At 54.3% G+C, this 16,997-nt stretch overlaps 1 protein-coding gene across 2 annotated transcripts; it reads right to left on the reverse strand.

The window, feature by feature from the left end:
• Window positions 1–3,304: 3,304 nt before the first annotated feature.
• On the reverse strand, window positions 3,305–13,521 carry PROC (protein C, inactivator of coagulation factors Va and VIIIa). Of its 2 annotated transcripts, XM_031451204.2 has the most exons (9): window positions 13,447–13,521; window positions 11,941–12,022; window positions 10,407–10,573; window positions 9,004–9,028; window positions 8,749–8,886; window positions 8,474–8,608; window positions 6,140–6,648; window positions 5,141–5,258; window positions 3,305–3,986 (listed from the first exon to the last, which is right to left on the reverse strand). In XM_031451204.2, exons 1-9 carry the CDS (start codon window positions 13,483–13,485, stop codon window positions 3,406–3,408), a joined length of 1,794 nt encoding a protein of 597 aa, XP_031307064.1. In that variant the 5' UTR covers window positions 13,486–13,521; the 3' UTR covers window positions 3,305–3,405. The 2 variants fall into 2 exon arrangements, with proteins under 2 accessions (XP_031307064.1, XP_031307065.1); XM_031451205.2 differs by lacking the exon at window positions 8,474–8,608.
• Between the last annotated feature and the right edge of the window lie 3,476 nt (window positions 13,522–16,997).

Here is a 16,997-nt window from a genome sequence, read left to right on the forward strand (position 1 = left end):
CCAATACCATTTATTGAAGAGGCTATTTTTTCCCCATTGTATATTCTTGACTCCTTTGTCATAGATTAATTTCCCACAAAAGTGTGGGTTCATTTTCTGGGCTCTCTATTCTGTTCCATTGAGCTTTGTGGCTGTTTTTGTGCCAGTAACATACTGTTTTGATTACTATAGCTTTGTCATATAGTTTGAAATCAGGGAGCACAGTATCTCCACCTTTGTTCTTCTTTCTCAAGATGTTTTCACTATCTAAAGTCTTGTGTTTCCAAACGAATTTTAGAATTATTTGTTCTAGTTCTGTGAAGGATTCCATTGTTATTTTAATAAGGATGGCATTGAAACTGCAGATTGTCTTGGGCAGTATGGTCATTTTAACAATATTAATTCATCCAGACCATGAGCACAGTATATCTTTCCATCTCTTTGTGTTGTCTTTAATTTCTTTCATCAGTGTCATAGATTTCTGACTACAGGTCTTTTGCCTCTTTAGTTAGATTTATTCCTAAGTATTTTATTCATTTTGACACAATTGTAAAATGGGATTGTTTCCTTAATTTCTCTTTCTGATAGTTCATTGTTAGTGTATAGAAATGCAACAGATTTTTGTGTATTAATTTTGTATCTTGCAACTTTAGCAAATTCTTTAATGAGTTCTAGTAATTTTATGGTGGCTTCTTTAGGATTTTGTATGTATAGTCTCATGTCATCTGCAAACAGTGACAGTTTTACTTATTCCTTTTCAATTTGATATCCTTTTATTTCTTTTTGTTGTTTGATTGCTGTAGCTAGGACTTTCCAATACTATGTTAAATAAAAGTGGCAAGAGTGGGCATCCTTGTCTTGTTCCTGATCTTAGAGATAATGCTTTCAGTTTCTCACCATTGAGTATGAGCTTGTCACATGTGACCTTCCTTATGTTGAGGTATGTTTCCTCTTTACCCACTTTGTTGAGAGTTTTTATCATAAGTGGGTGTTGAATTTTGTGAAAAGCTTTTTCTGCATCTATTGAGATGATCATGAGATTTTATTCCTCAATTTGTTAATGTGATATATCACATTGATTGGCAGATGTTGAACCATCCTTGCATTCCATAGGATAAATCCCAGTTGATCATGGTGTATAATACTTTTAATATATTGTTCAGTAGGGTTTGCTAATATTTTGTTGAGGATTTTTGCATCTATGTTCATCAGTGATATTGCCCATAATTTTCTTTTTTGTATGTGATGTCTTTGTCTGGTTTTGGTATCAGAGTGATACTGGCCTCATAGAATGAATTTGGAAGCATTCCTTCCTCTGCAGTTTTTTTGGAATAGTGTGAGAAGGATAGGTCTTAACTCTTCTCTAAATGTTTGATAGAATTTACCTGTGAAGCCACCTGGCCTGGACATTTGTTTGTTTGGTGCTTTTTAAAATTACTGATTCAGTTTTATTACTGTTAATTTGTCTTCATATTTTCTATTTCTTCCTGGTTCAGTCATGGAAGATTGTACATTTCTAGGAATTGGTCCATTTCACCTAGGTTGTCCATTTTATTGGCATGTAATTGTTTGTAGTAGTCTTTATGATGCCTTGTATTTCCATGATGTTGGTTGTAACTCTTCCTTTTTCATTTCTGCCCACATACCAGTGAGCAGGCATCATCCCCAGGACCTCCTGGGACCCAGCCCCACTCACCAGTGGGCCGACACCAGCTCTGGGACACATTGGGCCCCTCAGCCAGCTGACCCAGCATCTGGCCTCATGCACCAACGGGCTGGCACAAGCTTTTGGGGACACATAGAACCCCACAGCTAACTGTGTTAAGAACTAACACCACTCACCAAACAGGCCGACACTAGTTCCAGGACTGTTGATCTTTTAACAACCCACCCTGGAACCTGGCTTTACCTACCAATTTGCCAGCACTAGCTGCAAGAGTCCCTGGGCTCTGTAGCCGGCCACCTAGTGACCTGGCCCCGTCCACTAGTGGCCAAAAGCCTCTGCATAAGGCAGCCTCTGGATCTGACAACCAACTGGTCTGGGAGCCAACCATGCCTAATAGACTGCCCACAGTAGTCAGCCCACCATAACAGAAGGACCCGGGGGGAGGGTATAGCTCAAGTGGTAGAGCATATGCTTAACATGCATGAGGTCCTGAGTTCAATCCCCAGTACCTCTTCTAAAAGTACATAAACCTAATTACCTCCTCCCCCCAAAATAGAAAAAATAATTTAAAGTAATATAACAATAAATAAATAAAATATTAATAAATAAATAAATAAACCTAATTACCTCCCCCCTCCAAATTTTTTTTAATTAAAATGACCTGGGGAGTTTTAAAAATATCAATGTCTCGGTTCCCCACCCTAAATCAACTAACCGAGAACCTCGACAAGTGAAATGGGACATGATGTTTTTGAAAGTCCTCCAGATGATTCAGAAGTACCATGAGGGTTGAGAAACTGCTCTCATCTCATCTTTTCATTTTACTGATGCCCAGAGAACAGAAGTGACCTGCGGAGGCCACACAGAGGTTAGACTCATTCAGACTCGGAAACGAATGGTCTCGGCTCTGTCCTACTGCTCACTGGCCCTTTCTGTCCGGGGGACCCTCACTTCTTCCTCCACCTCTAAGTCTGGGGCCAGACGGAGCCTCTTTACCTACTGCTCTCCGTGACCAGATGACACAGTTCTTAAACAGCCTCCCCGCCTGCAATGTGATCTCCTTCAGGGCTGAACCAATCCCTTCTGGGGGTCTGGCGCCTTCCCACCCAGGGTGGAGATTCCAGCCTTGGCTCCGTAGCGCAAATCTTCCAGGACCTCAGTTTCTGCCCGGAAACACGGGCCACCAGTTCTACCCTCAGAGCTGGGTTTGCCATCAGGCTCCTCCTAATGGCCTGGGAGGGGCTCTCACGGTCTTGTAGTCACACTTTTTTGGGGGGAGTGGGGGTGAGTGCTTATGTTAATTTCTATATATTTTTTTTTCCAGTGGAGGTGCTGGGAACTGGACCCAGGACCTCATACATGATAAGCACACACTCTAGCACTTCGGATGCCACAAAACGGGGATCTGCTCCTCCCTACCCCACAGGGTTGCTGTGGGAAATCAATAAAAGTCGGTTTATAAATTGACACAACATTGTAAACTGACTATACTTCAATTAAAAAATAAATATGCAAAAAAAGAAGAAAGAAAATAATTACAAATGAAAAAGAGTCTGTTGATAAAGTGTGGGACTGGCAGCAGAGGCTCCATCAATATGACTTCCTTCCAGAACAGCTGAGAAAACTAATGGAGAGAAAGACAGACAGCCACAGTTGGTGTGCTTGTTCCATGCCCCCTTTAATGTCCCACAGGCTGCCATTCAACAACCCACCCTCACCCCAGGGTGGCTCCTGGGGTCCAGACACACGTGGGAGGGATGCTAAGGCACCACCTGGCTCTTGAGGGGGGCCTCCTCAGCTCCAATGTGGCTATGGATCCAGTCAAGGTAACGGCTGACTTTGGTGTAAACGCCGTATTTGTCGGGGCGCCCACAGCCCTCCCCCCAGCTCACCAGGCCCACCAGGAACCAGGTGCCCCGGAAGGAGGCGACCATAGGCCCCCCGCTGTCCCCTCCGCAGGCATCCCGCGTGTCCCCGAGAATGCCCGCGCACAGCATGTTCTCGGAGATCTCGTTCTGCATGGTCTGGACGCAGTCGCTGTGCGAGGCCAGGGGGACCTTGATGAAGTTGAGGATGAAGGTGCGGTTTCTCTTGGCCTCGCTGCGGTAGCCCCAGCCCGTCACCATGGTCTCCTGGCCGGCCTGGGTGAGCTCGCGCTCTGAGAGGCCACTGTCCGGGAGGCAGATGGGCACAATGGTCGGCGAGAGAGTGGCGGGCCGGGCCAGGCGGAGCAGGGCGATGTCGTTGTCACTGGTGCTCTTGGTATAGTTGGGGTGCAGGACGATCTCTTTGATGTCCACGTCCACCTCCGAGTTCTCCCAGCGCCGCAGGTCATACTCCCCTGCAGGGCGGAGGGGCTGTCAGAGCGGGCTTGGGGGAGCCTCCCCCACCACTGGGCCCTCCTCACTCCCTAGGGACCTCCCACAGGCCCTAGGTGGGGTGGGGAGCGGGTCCACAGCTGGAGTGGTCACCACACATCCCCAGCACCATCCCAGGCCACAGATCTGGACCTTAGATCCCTGTCAATGGGCACAGCCCGTCAGTGTCCATCCTGAAGGGGCAGGAAGGAGGCTGCTCTGAACTCAGGACTGGCTCACGGATGGAGCAGGGAGGCCTGGGAAGTGACCAGCCGTGCGTGGGCACTCGGCAGGGAAGCCCAAAGCTCCCTGGATACCAGGCACACAGACCAGAGCCACCGAGAGAACATGGAAAGCCTGTGATTGGAGAGACATGACTCTCCGGCCAGCAGCGGCCTGGCCAGCAGTGTGTGAGGCAGGGACAGGCCATGGTGGGGGTGGGGCAGGAGCCGCAAGACCCAGATAGGAGGCCCAGCAGGACACACACTCCGCCAGGGGAGAAGGATTACACACAAGACACCAGGTCTTCTCAGGCAAGGTTCCTGGAACATTGTGGGGATGGGCAGCCGGAAATTCCAAGCCAAGCCCCACGGAGGCCACTGGCCCTTGGTGGTGCTGGATGTAATTGTAGGGAGTGTGAATTCGGTCGTTCATTCTCCATACATCTTTCCCTTCCTTTTTGCAGAAATTGTGGTGTGAGGGCCCCCCACCCCCAGAAATTGGTATAGAGTGGGGCCTGGACAGTTGCAGGGAAGCAGCTGGCTGCCTGGTGAATGCCAGGGCCCCGCGATACAATCTGTCCCTGTCAGTCTGGGTGAGGCATGGCCGTGAGCCAGGCCAGTGAGGCCTCCGGGGTCTCTGTGCCCAAGGGCGCTGTGGGTCCACACACACAGAGTGAGGTGCTGAGTGTGTGTGGCACCCCCTCACTTGCAAACACACATGTGGAAGCACCCAGGCACCCGATTTGAAGAGAATCCATTATGTGCAAAATACCGGGTGTCCCGGTGTCTAAAATTCCACCCCAAGGGTAGCAGGCTAGTAGCACACAGGCCTCCTCCCTCCAGGTGCCCCAGAGACCAGGCTCCACACCTGCCAGCCCATCGGGGCCCTCTCCCTCCCTCCTGGTTCCAGCCCACACCCAGCCTGACGGTGAGCTTCTTGGGGTCGTCGAAGCAGTGGGCCGCCGTCAGCACCCAGGAGGTGTGGATGAGCACCGCCCCACACGCCAGCTTCTTTTTCGAGTCCAGCAGGATCACCTGGGGGTAGGGGTGGGCAGTGACATCACAACATTGCCTGCTGGCAGCTCTGAGCCGGGGCCCCAGGGTCTCAGCACAGCCCTGGGACTCAAGCCGGAGGCACTGGCTGTGTAAGCAGGTCTTTCCTGGGTTCCCTGCTCACACGGGCATGGACTCACAGCGCTTTGATGGCATCCTCCATTTCTGCGTGTTTGATGGCATTCACCTATTCCAGGGCATCCCCCCGCCTTTGTCTGTGATCACCCTCTGCGGCATCCAGAGAGTTCTTCCCACACTCGGGGCTCAGGCGAGGTCTTGAGACCTGCAGGAAGCCTTTGAGGCCCCCAGGCTGCCTTGGTGCCCACCTCAGGGTTCAGCCCCTGCCTGTCCTGCCAACCATCCTGGCTCTGGCTGCATCAGTTTGCTGTGCATTTAGATGCCCAAACCTCCTGGGGGCCACGGGCTCCCCAAGGCCTGCCGATCCCCTGCTTATTGATCGCTGGACCCCCCACTCAAGTGCCAGGCAGAGACAGGAACCAAATAGGTGTTAGTTCCCATGGGGAGGCTGAAGACGTGCTCAGGGGTCAACCTTCCCTCCGAGCCCTCTCCTGCTTTAAACACTGCTCCCCTCAGCCAGGTCTCTCCCTGAAATACTACCAGCAGAGCATTACCTTTCCAGCTTGTTTTGAGAACGACGCCTCTCCTTCCTACACATGCCCCGGGCTCCTGGGCCCCATTAGGTTAGTGCCATCTTTCTCCAGAACCCTCCACCCTTAGCACTACCCGCTCCACCACACTCCCCCCAAGGCAGCCCTTCCCTCCCCATTTGTGCGTCCTGAGCGGGAGCTCCCAGCTGGGGCTCAGGGACCCTGACCCAGCTGGTGAGCTGCGTCTGCTCTCACCTGCCAGGGGCTTTCTCCCCATCCGGTCAACTTCCCATTGATGAGCCGCGGATCCACTTGGTCTCCTTGGTCTCTCTGGTCTCCTTCATTTTTTTGGTCTCCTTTGTTTACTTGGTCTCCTTGGTTTTTTTGGTCTCCTTGGTTTTTTTGGTCTCCTTGGTTTACTTGGTCTCCTTGGTTTACTTGGTCTCCTTGGTTTTTTTGGTCTCCTTGGTTTTTTTGGTCTCCTTGGTTTACTTGGTCTCCTTGGTTTACTTGGTCTCCTTGGTTTTTTTGGTCTCCTTGGTTTTTTTGGTCTCCTTGGTTTTCTTGGTCTCCTTTGTTTTCTTGGTCTCCTTGGTTTACTTGGTCTCCTTGGTTTTCTTGGTCTCCTTTGTTTTCTTGGTCTCCTTTCTTTTCTTGGTCTCCTTGGTCTTCTTGATTTTCTCGGTCTCCTTGGTCCGTGTCACGTTTCACGTTCTTGCGTTTCTTCTCTATCCGCTTCCCTGACCTCCCACAGGGGAATGTCACTGAAGGTAGGGGAGGCTGGTGAGTGCCAGGCCCTGCTCCCGAGACTGCTCCCCACCACCTCTGTGCATCTCCTGCCAGCAGCCTAGTTTGCTGCGTTGTAGGATAAATGATGCTTAGACACTATTCCATCAACCAGCACATCCCCTCGGGATGGTCAGTTGACCAACAGTGCCACTTAATGGCAAGTGTCAGACCAAGCAGCCTCTCTCCCCAGCAGTGTGCCCTTGGGCAGGCTGTTACACACTTCCAGATGGGTGAGAGCAATCCCTGAGACTAGTAAGTAAGGTCTCTTGCTGGGATGCCGCCAAGCTCCTAACAGAGGTAAGAACTTGTGGGAAGAGGAGGTGGGGACTCCTAGAGAGCCTCAAAGCAGCTCCGAGTATAGCTGTGAGGTCCTCTGCCCAGAGGAGAGAGCATAGAACAGAACTGGCCTGCTCATGATGGACCACTCATGCTGGGTGGAGAGATTTGGACTTGTAGGAGCCATGGGAAACCATCAGCAGGGGGACTGCTGATGGACAGAACATGGAGACAGCAGCGACAAAATTCTAGAAGCTGGAGAGCAGAGGGCCACTGTAACTGTCTTGGCCGACTGACAAAGCAGAAACCTCAACTTGCGGTAGCAGATGCCAGGAGCAGCCTGCTTGACACCACAGAAGCCTGGAGGCCTCCGTGGGTCTCTGAGGATGCACTGCAGGGGGAACCATACAGGAAATGTTGAGAATTTGTAGAAGAAACTGCTAGAGCCCTAGACTTCTGCCTCAACTCCTCATCAGTGGCTTGACTCTCTGTGACCTCTGCAGAAGACCACAGGTGTGTTTTCTGCAGAGGGTGAACCAGAGACTGTGACCTGGGGACTCCAGGCACCATCATAGTGACATGCAAGGGTGACCAGGAGTCATATAGACACCTGCAGATCAAGCAGATGCCAGCTTCTCTTCCCTACCCTCTCCAAGGGGCTGGAAGCCAGGCAGGGGCCACCCAAGCACGAGCTCTCAGAAAGTGACCTCAAGATCTAAGAAGCTGGACATCAGGGGTTCTGCCAGTGACCTGGGCTTCAGATGGCTTCACGGGAAAGCCTACAGGCTAAGAGGTCCACCAGGCATTTCTTTGCAATTTCCTGTGAATTTCTAATTATTTCCAAATGAAAAGCTAAATTTTTTTCAGTTAAATGTTTGGAATATAAAGTTGTGGAAAGTTCCCTGAAAGAAGATCACCAAGTCAAAGAGATGTAAAATAGAAGAGATAATGAAACTAGAAGGTCAATCCAGAAGAGATCTGATTAGGAGGTGCAGAAAGAGGAACAGATAAAGCGAAGGCCAGGTGATCACAGACATAGAGAAACGTTCCAAGAGGTAGGAGATGGGAATTTCCACATTAAAAGGGTCCACCGAGGGCACCGCGCAATGAATGAAAGAGGATCAGCCTGCTGAAATTCATCGCAAGAGCTGTAAACCCCTGACTGTTGTGTACATATATGAATGTGATAGCAATTAACATGTATTAAAAGGAAAACAGAAAAGAAGGTAGAATCACGCTTCCTGTCTCTCCTCGGAGAAGTCGGAGGTAAAGAGGGAAATAAAGCCATCCACGATAGATGGAGAAAGATGCTTGGCCCTCTACATCGTTTTATCCTTTTGGGAGATGAGCTTCCTCTGTGCTCCTGCCCCAGGAGGCGTCCCCAAGGTGAGCGGCGCACCTGGAGGAAGGCGGGCAAGCCCAGGAAAGAGCCAGCAGGAGACCCGCCGCGGGCACGACCACGGGCTCCTCCCACTGGGACTCTACGGTGCTGCTCACTCACTGCCCTCCCCATCAGGGGCTCACCCTGGGGCTCGCACCGCCGGTGGTCGTCCCCCAGCCGGTAGCCGGGCGCGCAGCTGCAGCGGCGCCCGCCATCCCCCTCCAGGCAGTAGTGCGAGCAGCCGCCGTTGTTCGCCGAGCAGTTGAAGAAGCGCACCTCTGCGGGGACAGGGAGGAGAGCGCCGCCCCGGCGCGGTGGCTCTGCTCGCCCGGGCCCCGCCCCTCCCGGGCTGGTCCGGCCCCGCCCCTGGTCCCCGGCCCCGCCGCAGCCTCCCGCTGCCCCGCGGATGCCCTCTCACCGTGTCTGCAGAAGAGGCCCTCCCAGCCCCGCGCGCAGTCGCAGCGGAAGCCTCCCAGGCCGTCGATGCACGTGCCGTGCCCGCAGCACGGGCTGTCGCACTGGTGCTCCGGGGGCGGGGCCTCGCACTGGTCCCCGTCTGCGGCGCAGGGCGAGGAGGGCGTCACTGGGGCCGCCAGCCTCCTCCGCGTCCCCACAGCAGCAACCCCAAGGGGCAAGGGCGCCGCACGCAGCGGGGGGCCTGGAGTGCACTCACCGTAGTACTTGGACCAGAAGGTCATCTGTGGAGAGAAGGGGCCTCGTCAGAAGCCGTCAGCCCCCGGCCTGGCCCAGGTCGGGCAGGGCAGCATCTAAGCGGGCAGTGGAGTGAGAGGCTTCCACATAGAGAGGGACAACCCCAGCCTCTGATGCAGCCGCACCCTGAGTAAGGCCAGGCCCCTCCTTGCCTCTATCCGATCTCCACCCCACATCCCTCCCTGGGGCAGCTGGAAGCCAGCCCCGGGGGCCCTCGCTGTATGCTACCACCGCAGCCTCTGAAAGAAGGGGACACAAGTCTTCCACCGAGGGCCTCTGCCTTCTTCCAACCCAGCCCCATCGCTCCTGGCACCCGACTCTGGTCTGCCCTAAGCCACGTCCTCAAAGTTGGGTAACTAGCAGGATATCGTGGGCGAGACAGACTGCTGGTTCAGAGGGTCTGGGGCAGCAGAGTCTGCTTTTCTAACCAAGTCCCTGGTGGCACTTATGCTGTTGGTAGGGGACCACTACTCCCTGAGATCCATGGCATAATGCCTAGGCCACAAGCCCCTCTGCTGGCCAGGGGGACCGGGGCTGCAGGTGGGGAGGAATGGGAAGTGCTCAGGCTGTGCCTGTAGAAAATCATTTTGGCATCTGCTGAGGAGGCGGGATGGGGAAAGAGGCAGCAGGGATCTAGCCAGGGAGGTGGTGGCTGAGGGCCAGAAACGGAGCCAACCAGAGTTCCCCTTTCAGCCTTGAGAGCCCTAAGTGGGAAGGGCATCCCTAGGAGAGACAGCTTTAAGGGTCCCAGGGCTTTGGAGCTGGAGCGCCCTTGGGGGTGGAGGGGGTCTGAGCCTTGGATCTGGAAGCCACCTCCCTTCCTGAGTGCATCCCACCACCTCAGTGCCACCAGCACAGAGCCCTGGGGGCCAGAGAGGACACAGACCCTTTCCCCAGATCCCCTGAGCAGTCAGATGTCACCCCTGGGGAATTTGAACTGAGGCACAGAGTGTGTGTGGACAGACATCAGGGAGTCCTGGGTCACATAGACCCCGATTGGCAGTTGCGGAGGAAGAGGGCTTTTGGTCACAGGGAGAGAGAGCAGGGGAGGCAGAGGTGGCCAGCGGCAGGTGGAGGGGGACTGAAATACCTCCATGGGACTGGGTAGGAATCCTAGCCTAAGGCTTCCCCGAAGTCTCTTTTCCAGCTAATTGCAGAATTCTGTTTCCTGCGGTCACGTGTGCCCAGACCAGACCACAGGGCCATTCATTCCACTGACCCACCCCCGACAGGCTGGGAGGATAAAGGGCTGGTGCCCACGGCCTTCCAGGACTCCCAAGAGGGCCTCAGCAACTAGGCCCCAGCTGGCTCCTCCATGTCCCACCCCTGAGCCTCGCCCGGTGGACCCAGTGGGGGCGGCCTTACCGTTTCTTTCATGTCTTGGAAAATCTCCCACACCTCCTCAAAATCACAGATCTCCTCCTTGCACTCCCGCTCCAGGCTGCCGGGCCGGAGCTCCTCCAGGAAGCTGTTGGCGCGTTTGCGGATCCGCAGTACCTGGTGGGCATTCTGGCTGCTGGAGAACACGGAGTCTGGGGAGGGGGTAGGGGAGCTCATTTTGGTGGGGCGCCTGCGGGAAGGGGCCCTAGGGGGTCCAGCGGGGAAGAGCCTGGGGAGGTGTCTGTCTCGGGCCCCTTGGGATTATAATTCCAGGTAACGGCCCCCTCCCGGCTCCTCTGCCCTCTTCCTCCTCAAAGCAGCAGGCCGGCCACTGGAGGACAGGATTTGGCCATTCAGAGTGTGTGCATTGAGACAGGCAGACAGTCGAATCCAACCCGACCTCCGTGTGACCTTGAGCCAGTGTCTGTACCTCTCTAAACTTTGGTGTGTTCATCGAAAAATGAGGACAGGATCATCATAGAAAACTTAGTCTGGGGCCTGGCACAAAAATGAGCAGCCAGTGACAAATGCCATCTGCTGCTGCTGTGGTGATTATTAAACTATAAAGTTAACTTGGTCTTGCTCTCCAAATACACCTTGTGCAACCCCATCCTGATGCCATCCCTCCATCCTCCCTCTGCCCTCCTCCTCCACCTTCCCCCCTCATGGAGCGTTTTCCATGCCTGTCCCCATGGGCAGGCATGCCTGGAGAACAGCAGACCTGTCACGCAGTGGGCATCACCAGATGTCTCCTGGGCTCTGAGAGGTATCTGCCTTGGGTACAGGGGGCAGCTAGGGTGGAGGGAGCGAGTCAGGGGATTAAGCAAGAGAGGCTCAAGAATGCAAAGGCCAGAAGGGCATCCTTGGGAAAGGAAGATATGCCTGATTGAACCTGGACATGGGAACCAAACGGACCACAGACAAGAGCCAGGCAGGAGGAGGGGCGGGGGAAGGGCACCCAAAGCAGACAAGCAGTTCAGGAAGAGGCATAAATGTAAGAAACAGCCTGTTGTGGCTCAAGGAGGTGGCAGGGGGATGGTGGAGGCTACAGAATAAACCAGATTGCTCCTTCCTCCCACAGGCCTACCCGAGCATCCCAGCCTCCAGGTGGTGGAGGCCAGGGGAGGGGTTGGGGCAGGGCAGCAGCCAGCAGGTGGGCATTTTTAGGAGGAGAGGCTGCCCCGGGGGCAGTATAGGTGGCAGCTGGGCCTGGGACTTTCACAGTTGAGGGAGTGAGGGGTGGGGTGAGAAAGCCTGGGGACTCTGTGACCCCCCCCACCACACCCAGGGTGAGGAAAGAGCTTCAGGATGTGACACAGTGGGGCTCTCAGCCCTGTCCCTGGGGGGCCTGCCACCGGGTTCACGGCAGTTAATTCATCCCAGGCCCCAGGCCTCTCATCTCATCCTGAGGCTCAGAGGAGATGGAGGAAGGTGTGCAGGCGTGGGAGTGGCCCTGTGTCACCCTGGAACAGCCCCCAGGGTCCCACGGAGGTGGGGTGGGGCAGGAGAGCGGCCTTACCAGGAGGAGCTGGTGTGCTGGAAATTCCCCAGATGGTCGAGAGCAGGAAGAGGCTTCCAAGCTGCCACATCCTGGCACCTGTCTGAGGAGGGCTTCTGAGCGCCCGGCAGCCCCCAGCCCCACTCTGCCTGCTGCCCTGGGTGGCGGCCAAGGCACTGGGCTCCCTGTGTGTGCTGACGGCCAGGCCAAAACCTGGGCTCGGGGGTCCCTGTTCAGATAGCCGCCTGGGGCCTCTGTCCCCTTCTGTCTGTGGGGCTGAAGTCACATGACCTGGGTCTGCAGGGTGAGGAGAGAAGGTGGAAAGGGAGCTGCATCCTGGTGAAGACCTAAAGGGACAGAAGGGCTGTGGCTGGTGCACCCAGAATATTCCTTCCCTCCCTCAGTGAGGGTTCGGGGCTGGCACCTTTGCTGAATCAAAACGCCAGGCTAAGAGGAATCACCAACGTGTTTTGGCCACTCATGTTGTCTTTCAAGCATTTGTACGTGGTTCTGAGGGCAGGCCACCAAGTCAGACCACTGGGTGCAAATCCCAGCTCCAGGACAGGAATGTTGAGCGAGATACCTAACTGCCCCTCGGTGTCCTCATTTGTAAAAATGGACAGAAGAGCTGTCTTTCTGCCCCCGGGGGTTATTGTGAGAATTCAGTGAGTGGATCTAGTAAAGCTGTTAAGTACGGAGTGCTCATTGCAGTCGCCATTATTAGTTCAGGTAAGTCTTACCGCCACTCAAGAGGTGGATATTAATGTTGTCACCCCCCCCCCTTTTTTTTTGATTTTTTTGTTTGTTTTATTAAAAAAAATTTTTTTAATGGCGGTACTGGGGATTGAACCCAGGACCTCATGCATGCCAAGCATGCACACTACCACTGAGCTCTACCCTCCCCCTGTCATCCCCTTTCATATAGCGGGGAGTTGGGGCTCATAGGAGGGAAGTAGCTTATATAAACACCCACAACCAGGAAGTGCCGGGGCTGGTGCTCAAGCCCAGGCCTGTGTGGCTCCAGGCCTGGAATCTTAACCCCTGCCGCAAGCCACCAGGGGCACCACAAGGCCACGGAGGTAGTCCTGCTGGCCAGAAACCCAGGTGCTCCCCTCTACACTGCCTCCCCATCCGATCTCACTCTCACCTTCCCTGAGTCCCTCTGAGGCTGGTTCTGACATTTGTTTAAATCAGACACCTCGGAAGAGCTTAGATGTAGAGGTGGGGGTGGGGTGGGCTGGGGTGCCTGGAGGTCCCGGGATCCAAGCCGCCTTTGGTGATGGCCCTGGGCTCTGGGGGACCTCAGCCAACTTCCTTATCCCTCAAAGTCTGGGAAGAAGGCCCCCAGGAACGGTGGCACCCAGGCCTGGGGAAGGCCAGCCACAACCTGGGACTGACCGCTGGCAGAGCCCTGATTTCTTTTACCCCCAGCTTCAGCCAGGCCTTGAACCCCGGCTAGAGGGGTCCACCTTCAGCCCTGCTCACCCTCCTTGGGACCTCCTCCCAGACCTGCCCAAAGGGACTTACTGGGGTGGGCCGTGGAGACACCGCAAGGACTGCCGCCATGACAGCCAGGAGCGCAAGTTAATCCATAACCACAAATATTTGCTCGGCCCTCAGTGCTGAGGCCGCCCTCTCCACAGATAAACAAACATGGTCCCGGCTCAGAATGGCCCTATTTGCCCCAAGCCCACCTCTGCCCACCAGTGATGTCATCCGGGAGGGACGGAGATGAGGGGCGGGCACCCTCCAAACTGTCCGCAGACGTGGTCTCATTTCAGCCCACAGTGGCTGGATGAAGGACGGACATTGTCCCTGTTTTGCAGACGGGGACACTTTTACCCAGAGGTATCGCAGTTTACCTTAGGTCAGCACAACTGGTAAGTATATTTCACCAAATCTAGGATGCCATTAATTAGAAGATGGACCTATTTTACGTGCCAGCAGAAAAGGAACATTTTCAGTTACACACCATCCCAATTTCTGATCTTCATGGAGCAAAATACAAACTTAAATGCTTCTCAAGGTGCCTACCACATGGGTGCCAGGCCCTTGGCTAAACCCTCAGCTCCAGCAGCTCCTATAAAGGCTTCCACACAACGGCACATGATGATTCGCATAACCTCAATTTTGCAGGCGAGGATGTTCAGAAATCTTGTGTTTCTGAGCTGGTAAGTGGCAGGCCTGGATTAGAACTCAGGTCTTCCTGGCACCTCTTGGCCACTTTTGTGAGCAAGTGAGAAAAATAAACAGGATTCCGGAAAGGCTGCAGTAAGTTCACGGACCAGATGCCAGAAAGGACAGGCAGGTTAAAGGGCTGGACGCAGAACCTTGGCCCTGGCCCTGAGGTCCATTGGCCATTTATTAGGCATCTTCCGTCCTGTACCCATGGTACCCGAGATGCCCCCATGTCTTCCATGCCCTCCCCCTTCCTTGGAGGACTTGATCCCATTCCTCAAAGTCCTGGCCCCTGCACAGGTCACATGACCCTTCCCCGCTTGCCTTTAGTGACTGCACCTGGAAGTCACCTGACCCAGGAGTCAATCAGTCTATGTCAGCCCCGAGAGGAGAGCCTCAGAGCCCTCATTCCACTGTGAGCCCTGGACTCACAGATTTTGAAGCCAGAGTCCGGGCATCTGTGATTGGGCCCAAAGCAGAGGCCACTGATGGGGAGGAAGATGTAGACATGCAGAGAGGCTGAGAACAAATGCAGAGAGGCTGAGCCCTTGAGGACCTGGAGAGTCCGAAGGAGTGGGGGGATGGGGGTGGCAGCTGACCTCGTCATGACTGGGGCACTTCCTGGCTTTGGGTTCATGGGGGTTCAGCTGCCCTCCCAGGAAGCCCCCTCTTTCCTTAAGTTCCCTTAAGTTGGCTGGAGTAGCTTGTGTTCCTTGCAACCAGATGCCTCCTACTGAGGCACAGCACTGCGCCCTGCTTTGGGGTACAAGGTCCCTATGCTGTCCACACGGCCCCCTGGAAAAGACCAGAAGAACGGGGTGAAAGTCTAAAAAGGCAGGCCCTTGGGCAGAGGCCAGGTTGCAGGATGGTGACGCTCACGGAGTTCCAAGGAGAGGGAAATCAGCACAAGTGGGGTGGCCAGGGAGGGCTGCCTGGAGGAGGCAGAGCTTCAGGCAGGACCCTAAGAGTGGAAGGGCCCTCAGGTGGGAGGGGAGGAGAGGGGAAGGCGAAGAGGGCAGAGTTTGGGGTGGAGCCTCTGGAAATGGGGAGTCAGGGGCTGTTTGTAGGCTCTGAGGCAGCTGCCTGGAGAAGGGGAGATGTGATCCTGACGACTCCGGCAGGAAGCATGGAGGCCGCGTGCCTGACCACACGAGAGGAGCGTGTGCACAGCTGAGGAACTTGTGAAAATGCCTCCAGCACCTGTTTTCTTGTCCCAGAGTCCTCTCCCATGAGTCTGCAGCGGTCACCTCCACTTCATGCTGCCACCAAGTGCAAGGCACTGTGCGTGTTCTAGGGGACCCCTGCCCATCTCCCCTTCCCTACCATCTCCTCACCTCCCACCTGCATTGTCTCTGCTCATTGTAACAGGCGTCCAGCAGGGGGCGCTGCTCCAATGCCATGGACGGGTCCAGGCGCGGGTTCAAACGTGCAGCCTCACCGGCCCTGGTGGGCTCTGCTGATTGACCTTGTCTGACTCTGGGGTTTCTCTTCCCAGGGTGAGTTGCCCCACAGGGGCCCGAAATCAGGCAGGTCGACTCCAGATGCTGGAGCAGAACTTCAGCATCACAGCCAGCGGTGATGTCGAGTGAAGGAGGACGTATGTGGGCAGGAAGTTCCCTGTGTTCGTGAGAACGCAGGCAGAGAAACAAGAAGCAAAGGAGTGCGGGGAAAACAAAACGCCAACATGATGAGATGGCATCCAGCGGTGGGGTGTTCAAAAACCTCATCTTTGGGGCCAGGCTCAGGCTCGCGAGGGTTTAAACTCAACTTGGTGCCTTCCTGCCTGGATTGTTTAACGTCCGTGGGCCTCGTTCCTACGTCCATAAATGAGGCCAAGCACAGTATCCTCCTCAGGTGGTTGTCACCAGGATGAAAAGAAATAGTTTCTTCAAGGGGAACGGGGCCTGGGACTTAACAGGTGATCAGTCGATGACAATTTTCCCTTGTGACTCGGCAGATACCTCAGAGAAAAGGTGAGGGACCACACGAAGTCGGGAGGAGCCAAGCCAAGGGCAAATGGGTGTCCCCTTTCATAACTGCCTGTAAAGGGTGGGAGAGGAAGTGTTAGAACAGGCAGAGAGCTAGATTTGAACAGAGAAAGGGAGCCACGGGGCCAAATGGCAGGAAACTACACATCTTGTGAACAACAGGGTCCTTGTGCAGACAGAGAAAAGCAGGAACCTCCAGACTGATAAGAAATCACACATTTAGGGGTGACAAGTATTCTGGAGGCAGAAAGATGTGTGGGAAAAGGCAGGAAATCTCCAGCATCCCAGTGTAACCTTTTGCTCATTATGCCTTCATTTTAATAAAATTAGCCTTGCAGATCAGAAGCACCCACCATGCACGGATGCCAGGACACTTCCCATCCAGACAAAATAAGGACAAAAATCCCTCCTCCTCTTGGGAAGATGGAGCAGGGATGGAGATCAGGGAATACAAATCCCTGTTCAATGAATATTCTGCCCATTCATTTTTACACTCTTTGTAACCAACTTGCCAAAGAAACTCAGGGCAGCTGCTCACCTGAGCCTGCCCCCTCTTCCCTTGAGAGCATCTTATTATTTAATAAATCCCCATTTTACTTTCTTGACCTCAGAGTCTCATCTCTGAATTCTTTCTGCGACAATACAAGAATCTACTCTCTAACAGCAGAAGGGCAGCTGCATCTGTGTCGCAGCTTGGCAGCCCCCCCCCACTTTGAGCTTCCAGGGTCACCCCAGCTCCCCGGGGTCTGGGGTGTCGTCTACCTAGCATTGGCCTAGACTCTGGTAATAGCAGCCAGAACCCAATGCAAGCTACTCTACCGACCAGAGTAGTAGGTGGGCTGGTGCTGGTGATGGGGCACCTTCCTTCTCCCCCAGCCCCCACCCCCACCCACTACCCTGTGCCTGCCATCC

Source organism: Camelus dromedarius, chromosome 4, assembly GCF_036321535.1.
Source record: "Camelus dromedarius isolate mCamDro1 chromosome 4, mCamDro1.pat, whole genome shotgun sequence".
Classification (NCBI taxonomy): domain Eukaryota; kingdom Metazoa; phylum Chordata; class Mammalia; order Artiodactyla; family Camelidae; genus Camelus; species Camelus dromedarius.

Excerpts from the sequence above, each read along its gene's own strand:
- PROC (XM_031451204.2), bottom strand. The coding sequence starts at position 13,485 with ATGGCGGCAGTCCTTGCGGTGTCTCCACGGCCCACCCCA. Across the intron at positions 8,887-9,003 it reads CTTCTGGTCCAAGTACTACG|ACGGGGACCAGTGCGAGGCC; the intron begins GTGAGTGCACTC and ends CCTGCGCCGCAG. Across the intron at positions 8,609-8,748 it reads GGGCCTCTTCTGCAGACACG|AGGTGCGCTTCTTCAACTGC; the intron begins GTGAGAGGGCAT and ends CTGTCCCCGCAG.